General features: G+C 40.5%; 1 protein-coding gene across 3 annotated transcripts in view; it reads right to left on the minus strand.

The window, feature by feature from the left end:
- CEP290 (centrosomal protein 290) overlaps positions 1 to 12,359 on the minus strand; it is a 378,885-nt gene that overhangs the window by 177,982 nt on the left and 188,544 nt on the right. For all 3 annotated transcript variants that reach the window (XM_073557000.1, XM_073556998.1, XM_073556999.1), the window contains 2 exons: positions 11,388 to 11,593; positions 1,693 to 1,844 (listed from right to left, as the gene is read on the minus strand). In XM_073557000.1, coding sequence (XP_073413101.1) covers positions 1,693 to 1,844; positions 11,388 to 11,593 — 358 coding nt within the window. The remainder of the gene's footprint in view (positions 1 to 1,692; positions 1,845 to 11,387; positions 11,594 to 12,359) is intronic.

The following is a 12,359-nucleotide window of genomic DNA, read 5'->3' on the forward strand; positions in this document are numbered from 1 at the left end:
CTGTGATTTGAACATCATTGATGACATTGTAGATAAAGTTTATTTTAATCTACATAACCTATAAGTAAAATGGGTATTACTTCATAGTATGGAAGTATAACATGGCACAAACAAACTAAAGTGATTGTCCAGAAATATTAAAAGAATAATTAAGGTAAGGAAACATTAAAAATAAATTGCTAAATACTTCTAACTTGAAAATTACACTTGTATTTGTCAGATATGTCTTGAAAGTTAATAGGACGAGTACCTGTCAGCAGAACGGAGCTTTTCTACTGTGACCCGGAGGCAGCTTAATCCAAAAAATGTCAAGCTGTCTTCAGATCGCAGCAGCTACTCAGCATTCAGTAAGAAAGGGTGGACAGCAATGTAAGCAGCCTTTTAGCAACAGTACTCCTGGTATCTCTAGCATTACATCAGAAAGACAAGGTTGCCAGCAGTATGAGCAGGCACTTCTTACCTCAGCACCTCTGAGATCTCCAGTATTAGATCAGAAAAAGAGTGGACAGCAGTGCAAGTAGCCTCTTCTTACCTCAGCCCTTCTGGTATCTCCAGTATTAGATCAGAAACAGGGTGGACAGCAGTATGAGCAGCCTCTGCTTACCTACGTACCCTTAACATCTCCAGTATTAGATCAGCATTAGATGAGAAAGAGGGTGGACAGCAGTGTGAGTAGCTTCTTCTTACCTCAGCACCCCTGATATCTCCAGTATTAGATCAGTATTAATTTATAAAGAGGGTGGACAGCAGTGTGAGCAGCTTCTTCTTCTTACCTCAGCCCTTCTGGTATCTCCAGTATTAGATCAGAAAAAGAGTGTACAGCAGTGCAAGTAGCCTCTTCTTACTTTAGCCCTTCTGCTATCTCCAGTATTAGATCAGAACCCAGGTGGACATCAGTATGAGTAGCTCCTTCTTACCTCAGCACCCCTGATATTTCCAGTATTAGATCAGAAGGAGGGTGGACAGCAGTGTGAGCAGCTTCATCTTACCTTAGCACCCCTGATATCTTTAGTATTAGATCAGATACACATGGAGGACAGCAGTGTGAACAGCTTCTTCTTACCTCAGCACAACTAGTATCTCCAATACTAGATCAGAAAGACAGGGTGGGCAGCAGTGTGAGCAGCCTCTTCTTACCTCAGCACCATTGGTATCTCCAGTATTACATCAGAAAGACAAGGTAGACTCTTCTTACCTGGTATCGCTAGTATTAAATCGGCAAGACGGTGAACAGCAGCACGAGTCTTGGCAATCCTAGTGTATTTGTCAGTAGAACTTGATGGCAGCCATTTTAATTCTACAGTGATTACTTCCCAAAATGATTGTGACTTGCTAACTAAAGCTGTTTAGCAACTTATTTCTAAACAAAATTTCCATTAGCTTATACTACATTAACATGCTCATAGGAATATACTTTCAGTACTACATCGGCTATAATGTATAAACCAAAATCCACTAGGTACAAAGTAGTCATAGAATAAAATTATGACCATATGTGGACAAAACATGTTTTGCCCCACCTGTCCTAGGAAGCAACTTCATATTAGATCATGTATAGAAAAAGAGCATTTGGAGTCTTTAAATGCTTCAAAAATACAAAACATTTTATTATTGCACAATATTGAAAAAAACATAAGAACAGAGTAAAAAATTATTGAAAGCACCTACTTAACCAGCTAAACTCACACTTACTTTGAGACCTCTACTGCGAGCTCTGCTTCACTTTTTTCCAGTTCCAGAATTCTTCTTCGATCTGCATCAGACACCTCTTTACTTACACTGTCTGCAAGCGCATCCCTTAATGCTTGCTCTACCTTTTGTGCTTCGAGGTTGACTTTAGTAAGCTGAGAAAACAAAACATAGAACTGATATGACAAAGGAAACAGAAATATTTGATACCAAGGCCAAAGAAAACAGCAAAGCTTAATACTGGCTCCATCTGTACCTAAACCGTAAAATCAAATCAATGACTAAGTGGCTATTGAAAGATCTTCAAGTCCACATGCTATTGCAATTATTGACACTCCCCTTGAACATTAGGTAGATCTGGAAAAAATAGCTCAATGCAAACACTACACACAATTTTTCTCAATTCGACATAAAATACCACTTTTAGAGGCATTCAGTCAGTAGGATTAACCCTCCTCAGCCAGGTATATTGGCATGTAGGTCATAGGAAGCAGACTAAAATGATAGCTTAATATCTGCAATCTGATTTCTTATTCCAGAGAAATCTATTTTTTTAAATATATACATGAGCTGTTAAGATGAACTCCTCACACTGACTACCTGAGACATGGGAGCAGAAGAAGTGCAGTGACATCAGGAGAGCAGACTGTCAGTCACTACATGGCTCATACTGCGAACGCCCCACTTCATTTAAAATAAGCTCTGGCGGCAGATTCTCACTGAGATCCTTGTCCAGCCCATATATAGTAACAGCTCATTTTCATATAAGAAAAATTGTGAAATACTCTAGAACAAAACATCAGACTTCAGATATCAAAGTATCATTTTATTCAACTTTCTATGACCAACATGCCCACATAGACAGCTTAGGAGGGTGGACCCTTCTCACAGATTCCCTTTAAAGTCCACTGTAGTCTCAGAATTCTTCAACCCATTCATGACAAACGTGTTTAGTAGAGATGGGCGAACCTGAAAAGTAAAGTTCAGCGTCTATACTGAACACCAGCCAAGCTGGGAACGCAGCCTCAGTGATCGGTGGTAACCTTGATGACGTAACTGCTAGTCAACGATGCTGCACTTGCAGTAGTTCATTCCCCAGTGGTTCTCATCGTGGAAGGTTACATCTTGGCATGGATTACGGCATGGGACAGAACGACTGACAGGTGACGATGTTTATCTTATTTTTGTTTTATTACGGGAGACAAGGGATTCAGTGGAAATAGGAGTTAGGTGAGTATAAATTTGTTTTATTATTTTTAAATAAAAAAGTGTGTTTTGTTTTATTTAAAATAAAATACTTTTTTCTGGCTGTGTTTTTATTTACAGTATAACTATAGGATTAGTAATGGTTAGATGTCTTATAGACGCCTCTCCATTACTAAGCCGTGGGCTTTATATCACCTGACAATACAAAGGGGACATCAACCCCACAAATATGAACCCTACTTGCCACTGTTACAGGGCAAGTGGAAAGAGCCAGGCAGATGCACCTTTTCTGGGCACCAGCAGGCTGCAATTTTTAGGCTTGGGAGGGGGGACAATAACCATGGCCCCTTACCAGCCTGAGAATACCAGCCCCCAACTGTATGCTTTAACAAGGCTAGTTGTCAAAAATGGGGGGTACATGCCGTTTTTTTAAATTAATAAATTAAAAAATAAGGCGTGGGGTCCCTCTCTTCTTGATAACCAGCCTTGCTGAAGCTAACAGCTGAGGGTTGCAACCCGTAGCTGTGAGTTTTGCCTGACTGGTTGTCAAAAAAAAGCCCACGCTGTTTTCCTTTTTTTTTATTTATTATTTTTTATTTACAGCACAGGCGCTGGCTGATGAAAACTCCCATCAGCAGCTCCTGCTGTCTGTTATTAGTGGCAGCAGGTGTTGGCTGATGGGAGCAGTAATCCCATCAGCTGACACCAGTGACCACAGGTAAACTTTATACCTCTGGTCACAGCTGCACGCTCACGCTGTCTTTTGACATCGTGGGAATCACGGCTCTCTGACTGGCGGTGATGATTTTGCCACCAATCAGAAGAGGTGTTTGCCGCGCTGTCACGCACATGACAGCGTGGAAAACACTGGATGTACGGGCCCCCTCATTCAAGTGAATGGGGTCCAGGTACTGTTTAGGTACCCGAACCTGAACTTTTTGTAACGGTTTGGCTGAACCCGAACATCTATCTCTAGCGTTTATTACTTCGTAGAGCACCCTTTGGCTATTATGACATAATGAAAACATCATGCATAGTCAGACACCAGCTTATGGCAGTATTCTTGAGGAACTTTAGCCCAATCCTCATGGGCAATAGATTCCAATTCACTAATATTCTTGGATGTGCATACTGCCTTCTTCAAATTCTATGGTGGTTCGACTGATGGTAACTCCAGATTCTTTCAGTAACTCTTCTGAAAACCAAGATTTGGTGGACTTAGAGGCATGTTTGGGATTACTATACTGTTGTCAGGTCCAATGACACCCAAGCATCTGTTTCTTCACAGAGAACATGATGTTTTCTCCTCAATGAATATATATTTCCCTCCACATGCTGCAGATTTCCTGTGCAAGAGGAAGTAAAACAGTCCCACACCATGACAGAGCCACTGCCATGAAATAATGTAGGCAGGGTGTTATTTTTAGCATATGCTTCATATTTCCTACTCCAGACATACTGCCGGTACACATGCCTGAAATGTTCCAATTTTGTTTTATCTCTACAGATCAGAATCCCAAAACTTCTGCAGCTTCCTTATATGGTTTTGCGTATACTTGAAGTTCGGCCATACAGGCAGTCAGTATTTAGTATGAATCCATAGAGTGCTTTCACATTGCGCTCTGTTTCCCAGTCGGGGCATATGTCTGAAATCCCCCGCAAAACGCGGTCCGGACACATGTGTCGACGGGGTCATAGAGTGTAATGGTGTTGGCAGAGCAAATGTGCACTCTGCCGTTCATCATTTTCAAAAGTATATGCCTAGAGAAGGCGGACACTCACATTTAGTAGACTGCTTCTGAGTTTCCGCCTTCTGCAGTTGAACTCACTGCAGAGTTCACATTCACTCTGAGGTCACCATTACTGTCTGTGGCCCCATCAGCGCATGTGTTCAGACCCCATTTTGAGGGGGATTTCAGACGTATGCCCCAAATGGGACACAGAATGCAGTGAAAGCACCCTCACCAATGTGAAAATGCCAGCTCTATAACTGGTGTGCTATGTCATTCGTGTTCACCCTGCTAAACCCACACTACAAGGAGATCTTTACATCTCCTTTTCCTGAGGTGGAGAGGTCTTCTAAAATGATACTATACTAGATGGCCATATGAAAAATATGTTGAAAAAATTCTCATCATACAATGCTAGCTGCAGGGGGCAAGCTTCCTTGCCCAACCAAATAGGAGAGGCCAGGGACACACACAGTAGAGGCAGGGGCACATTTTCAAAGACAGGACACCAGCCCAGCGCCCAGGGTCTGATGACCAGGTATTTTTGACAAGGAGGGAAAAGTTTTTATAGATGGTTAATCAATATCTGGCAGACCAAATCAGTGTACTTCCTAATTCCTCTGCGACTTTCAACTACTGGGTCTCAAAGCTGGACACCTGGCATGAGCTGTCCCTCTATACCTTGGAGGTGTTGTGCTGCCCTGCCACTTGCGTCTTGTCTGAACACGTTTTTAGTGCCGCTGGAGGGGGGGGGGTTCTTAACAGACAGCCGCTTTCGCCTGTCAACAGAGAACGCAGATACGCTCACTTTCACAAAAATAAACAAAGCCTGATGACAGCAGCACATAAAGTGTTTGTAATATTCAATATTTTAATGAGGCCTGCCAGTTGTTGCCTTTCAGGGTTATATGGATGACCCTCTTCATAATTTGTCTGGCTTTATGCCTGGATAAGTACATCAACTACATATTCAAAATATTTTCGTTCAAAAATTTTTTATGGATTCAACGACTGATTCATACAATTTAACACGGTCATTGTTGCAATACTTTGGTAAGTGAAACTTACAAAAAGAGTATAAAAATCATTCAGGATTAGATTACTAATTCATACGTTATTACGTGCTTTCTGTCACATTTTGGTGGTATATAACCGTACAAAAAAATCGTTTGAAAATTTGACTTGTTTCTTCACATATCTTACCAATACACTATTCTGTGTTCTGGTGTACATTTTTGTGATATATAACACTCAAAATAAGTTTAAAAACTTTGCTTGGTTACATTTCTCAGCCATACAATATTACACGTTCTTTGGTACATTTCCTTGTATATAACTCTCAAAAAACATTGTCAAGATCAGGGCTGTGGAGTCGGAGAGTCGGAGTCGGAGTTAGTTTTGGTTGGAGTCGGTAGAAATGTACCGACTCCGACTCCAGCTTTAAAAAAAATGTATTAATATTTCATAATTGAACTTTCATATGAATTTTATAAATGTTATGCAAATATATATGTTCTATCAAACTATGAACAACAGTGATAAGCAGTTCTGCTGGAGATAGAGACATTTCTTACTTCTTGTGTGTCACTGTTCTCCACTGCCCTTATCTAATCTTATACTTGGTTAACCTCATGCTGCCCCAACCCCCCTACTTACAATGTATGAAACTGAAAGTGAAAATGTGTTGCAAATTCTTAGTAGTAAAGCTCCTCCTCTAGACTAGATCATACTAGGTGTGCGTCTTCCAAGCATCTCACAGCTGCCTGCTACTCAGAAGAGGAAGACTGTAAGAAGTATTATCCTTTCAACAAACTTTGCATCAGTTAACTGTGAGTACATGAGGAATAATATCAGTATTACTGACCACTATATCAGTTGTACGACCTGGCAATAATTTTGTACAATTGTTTTTAGGAAAAACAATTGTCATTTGGATTGTGAATGCAGAATTAAAAACCTGAGAATGTCAAAGAAGCATCACATTAAATCAGCTGTATTTGAACATTTCACCATCACTCAAGATAGAAAACATTATGTCTGTCAGTGTATGACAAATGATCCAGACGAAAACAAATGCTGTGAAGCCAAGATGAGTGCATATTCAGGCAAAGATAAAAATGCTCCTACCAGAGCTTCTAATCTAAAGAGACATTTACAGCGCTTTCATCCAGAAGTACTGAAAGCAGTGGATGAGAAAGACTGCATCCAAACCAATGAACCAGTGCCCAGCTCTTCCAGCCAAACAAAGGAGCAGAGAACTTTGCAGCCATCAGTTGCAAGATATTTTGTCAGTGACAAAGTTACTGTGACAATGACAGTAGATACATTTAAAAAACAGATCATAGAGCTTGTTGTAAAGGATAGTGTGCCTATTTCATTATTTTCACGACCAGCTTTTATGTGTCTGAATGGGGAAATGGCCCGCAAGCTTGGTGTTTCTCTGGAGAGAGAGAATATTAGAAAATTAGTAATCGAAGAAGCTTTTAAACAAAAGGAAGAACTTAAAAAAACTCTCAAGGGACGCTTTCTTTCTTAAAATGGGTGCCTGCACACGTCACAGAGTGAACTATTTTGCCATCAATGTCCGATTTGTTTGTGACAAAAATGAAATAGTTACCAAGACATTGGCAGTAAAAGACACCAAAGCTCATCACACCAGTGAGTTTCTCCAGGTCTTGGTGGAAAAGGTTCTGCAAGACTATGAACTTAAAAAAGAGCAAGTTCTTTCTGTTGTAACTGACAATGCTTCAAATATGATAAGTACTATTAAGCTAATGAATGAGAGTAATGATGGTGACCAGCAGCTAGAAGAACATTCTGGGTCCACAGACACAGAAATGTTTGAAATAGAGGAACACAGTATTGTAACTGAGGAGCAAACTGAAGTTGCTTCAGATGTACAGCAACATGATAGTTTAGATGATCTTGTTGAAACTGTGTCAATATGTTCTTTCATTCCTCAAATGCGCTGTGTTGTGCATACGCTACAGCTGGCTATAAGAGACAGTCTGCAAGAAGGACATGCTGCTGCACTGATTGGCAAGGTGAGAAAATTGGCTACTGTTGCCAGAACCCCTAAAGTTAACTCAATTTTGAAGAGACGTGCTGGAAAAGGGGCAATTATTGATCAAGCCACACGATGGGGCAGTACTTACTTAATGATTCAGCGCTTGATTAAACTGAAAACCTTTCTTGTAGACATGGCTAACCCTCAACTGACGCTAAATGAAAGTCAGTGGAATCAGGTGACTGAGCTGGAAAAATTGCTAGAGCACCCATTTACAGTGACTAAAAAATTACAAGCAAAGGACTTAACTCCAGGTATTTTCTTAAAGGAGTGGAAGAACCTGATGTTTCGCCTGTCCCAAAGAGGAGGGTTAATTGCAAGTGGCATTGCTACATCAATGAAACGGAGAAAGGAGCTACTATTACAAAATAACATTCTTTTGGCAGCTGTTTATGTAGACCCAATGCATCGGATTCTTCTAGATGATCAACAGCTAAGTAAAGGAAAAGAAGCTCTGTTTGAAATAGCAGTAAGGATGAAAGGGTTGCAGAACAGTCAGGAGGAACAAGAAGAATTTGGTCGTCCTGCCACATCTTCACCCTCATCATCAACTGATGAAGAATTTAATTTCGAAAAATATTTGGATCACAAGGACCGTGCAAAGCGTTCCCGCATAGAAGAAGAGTCATCCCCATCAAGGAACACAGCCAGTACATTTCAGCAGAATTTTTCATGTGCACTAAAAGAAATTGAGAAATTTGACCGTTCATCAAAAATAACAGTGCAACAAGCGATTCCTCTGTATCCTGACATTGTCAGAGATGTTGCCCGAGTGGTTACTGCTTTGCCACCAACACAAGTTAGTGTAGAGAGGTTGTTCTCTGCTCTCAAAATAATTAGATCAGATTTGAGGGCATCCATGAAGGAGGATCTGACAGAGGCAATACTTTTTCTGAGGACAAATTTATAGATTTCTTCTTATTAACTGCATAAAAGTGTTTATTGCATATTTACTTACAGTTTAGAAAAGTTTATATAAGTTATTTGCTATATTCTAATTGTATTCTAATAAATGTAGTTTTTGCTCTAAGTGGTCTGATTACTTATATGATGGTGAGAAACTGAATAAGCACGATGTTTAATATTTTACAACAGTAAATTTGTTGTTATGAATTGGCCATTTATGAAGGAGTCGGAGTCGGATTCTGAGCCGGAGTCGGAGCCTGATAAAATCCAGGAGTCGGAGTCGCAACTGTGGCTTACCGACTGCACAGCCCTGGTCAAGATTTATCGTTATTATATTGCTCATCCATAGGGTATTACATCTTCTTGGGTACATGTTGTTGGCAATTAACCCTCAAACTTGTTCAAAAATGTAGGATGTGTGCAAAAGTTGCAGATTTGGTGCATTTTTGTAGCATTTTTTTTCTGCACTGATTTGTGACAAAACCTGATTCCAGCAAAGTGAATGAGAAACCTGAAGTGTCATGCACACTTTGAGTATTTCTCACTTGCAGATTTGATGCAGGAAATAATATGCTGCATGTCAATTCTCTGTGCGTTTTTGCCCTGTGTTTTTCACAATTGACTTAACTCAAATCAATTAAAAACGAGAGCAAAAACACTCAAAAAAACATGCGTTTTTCCAGCCAAGAGATGAAGAAATGGTGCAGAAATTTTACTCAACGTGTGTACAAACCATACCCTTATTGGTATTATATTACTGACCCATGGATTATTCCTTGATTTGGAGTACATTTCTTTGGTATATAACCCTCAAAAGTGCATAGCATTTATGAGTCTAGGAGTACAAATATATGACAATCTGAACAGAATGTGTATGAGACCCTAGTTTATGTCTAATACAGGGTGTATCTGAGTCCCTCTGAGTCCCTTAGTTCTGGCAGTTCTTGCTTCCTTCATAAATTACACTAAAACTTCATATTTTTTAATAAAAAAAAATCAGTTTTAGTTTACTTAATTTTTTATTTTATATCCTTTTAAAATGTTGCCGTATATACAAGTCATTATACGGGAAAAAAAGTAAAAATTTTTCTCCTGTAAAATGCAATTTTTCGGTTGGAATGTTTTATGGTCACTCCTTAAAGTGGAGTAAAAGTGTGACACCTCTGTTCTAAGAAGCGATCTGGGAGTCAGAGATGTTTCCTCACTGGTCTTCCCCATGCTGTTCTCCTTCCATTCGGCACTATTCCCATCCATATGAACATTCTCACTGCCCCAGAGACCACTTTGTAGGGTCTGCCGGAAAAAAAACTCGGCTTTGATATTGACTCCCATTATGCTAGTTACTTGAAACGAGCATCATCTCTATTTAATTGTTCTTATTTTATTGGTTTGCAAACAATAGTTTGTAGATTTTGCTAATCACATTTGCAAAAAGGGTGTTTAAAGGGACTCTGGTATTAGGATGAATCTTTCTAAGCTGTCTATATGGGTATGTAGGTCATAAGAAGCTTCATAAAATGATACCTTGATATCTGTGATCTGATGTTTAATTTCAAAGATACCATATTTTGCGGATTATAAGATGCAACGGATTAGAAGACGCACCCAAAATTTTGAGGAGAAAAATAGGGAAAAAAAACTTTTTTTTTAATAAACTGGTGGTGCTTGATGCGTCTTATTGCTTACCGGGGGTGGTGGCTGCGGTGAAGGGGGCAAGAGTGGAACCTTGCTGCAGGCTGGGATGAGCTGAGATCTTATCTCCCGAGATCTTGGCGCCGAGATCTCCATCTGCTCATGCCCCGGCAGCCATTTTCCCGGCGTTCACCGCACAGTAAACCATGGAAGTGCAGGGGCTCTGGGCTTTCACAAAATGTCGGCAGAGCCCCTGCACCACCAAACACCTGCAGCGACGAACATCGGAACACCCCCTCATCCCAACCTGCGGCCTGCAGCAACGCTCCACTCTTGCCTCCTCCAGCAGCGACTCTGGGACCCTGCTTCACCGAGGCCAGTAAGGAATATCCGCATTGTAAGACACTCCCATTTTCCTCAAAAATTTTTGGGAAAAAACTGCGTCTTATAATCAAAAAAATACAGTATTTAAGTTTTTCTTATATGCAAATGCGCTTTTCCAGGCTATTGGCCAGACACTGATATGTATGAGAATCTGCCTCCAGTGCTTATTTTACATTAAGGGGGAATTATTCATGTGAGACATGTAACAGGTGAACTGAACGCTAACTTTTTCTAAACACATTTTTGCAGCTTTCTGAGCTCTCCTATACAATATTGTATACACTGTGCCTGTGAGATGGAAGCTAAAGCCAAGAGGAACCTGCAGATGTGTCAGGTATAATCATTTACCTCTCTGTAGTGAGATCAGGAGAGCAGAGAGCGGACATTACACATCACACTGGTAACCATCACACTAAACTCCCCCTTCATGTAAAGTAAGGCCTGGAGGCAGTTTCTCATGCAGATCTGTGTCTGACCCTTAGTCTGGAACAGCTCATTAACTTATAAGAAAAATGTGGATTTCTCTGGAATAAAGACATCAGATTGCAGATATCAAGACATGATTTTATTCATCGTCCTATGCCCTACATGCCCATATAGCTTAGGAGGGTTGATGCTACTGACAGATTCCTTTTAACTGGATGTGGGCAATAACCAACAGCCACTTATATTTAATAATCTCTGCGGTTTTATGGCATTTCACATAGGTAAGGTTAGGAATAGTAAGGTCAATGCAAAAATCTATAAATCCACACAACATCTTTTATACTTGCCTCAGCAAACTTGGACTCAAGTTCAAAATTTCTTTCCTCTACTTGTTTCAATGTGATTCGTAAATGTTCATACATTTTCTGAGAATGTTCAGCTCTTTGTCTTTCATTTAGCTCTTTCATTTCCAGCATTGTTATCTTTTTGGAAATGGAAATTATTTCATTATTTGTTAAGGCTTTTGTGGCTTTGTCCATCGCAGAGTTACCGCCTAGAATAGATTAAAAAAACAAAAAGTTCAAATATCTATTCATAAAAACAACCATAAAAATTACTTATTTATTTTACACATTGTATAAAGTAGCAATCTTTGGGAATATGCACATGGCGTCTATTTCAGGCAGATTATGCTTGGAACCTGCCTAAAAAAGCACTCAAACATTAAGTAACTGTCATGCTCGCCATGTCTGTCATGTCCGCCATGTCTGTTTTGCCTCATGACGCATCTCATGTCTGCTATCCTGCATGTTCCCTAGAGCAGTGTGCACACTCACCTCATGACTGTTGAGCTGCGGGATGCCTGCTTTTCTGCTCTGCCTTCTGTGATCGTCTCGTCATGTCTAGAACCCCTGATCATGTGTCCTTCCTATGTTCCAGCAGAGGCTGGTTCTGCATTCATGTCTGCACGTCTGGAACTCTGATCATGTGACCTGCCTAGGTTTCAGCACTGGTTCGGCAATCATCCCTGCATGTAAGTGGAGGTGCTATGCCCTATATCAGACCGCCCCTTCCTATGCTCAGGGCCTGAGTATTGTGTTGCTTCCCTGCATGGCTGCTTGGTCTGCTGGGTTGCTCCCACTATTCTGTGCCCTTGCACTTTGCTCTGTCGTGCGTCTCTGCACACGCTCCATGCTCGTATTCCGTCTCTTGCTTTGTCTCGTGTTGTCCTTCGTGCATTGTTTGTCCTCGCTATGCTTCCTTGTTATGCTATGTTCTGTACCGTCCCTGACGTGTCTCTCTACACGTGCAGGCCTCCG

The sequence above is a fragment of the Dendrobates tinctorius genome, unplaced genomic scaffold, assembly GCF_039654945.1.
Source record: "Dendrobates tinctorius isolate UK_male_01 unplaced genomic scaffold, ASM3965494v1 ptg000241l, whole genome shotgun sequence".
Classification (NCBI taxonomy): Eukaryota; Metazoa; Chordata; class Amphibia; order Anura; family Dendrobatidae; genus Dendrobates; species Dendrobates tinctorius.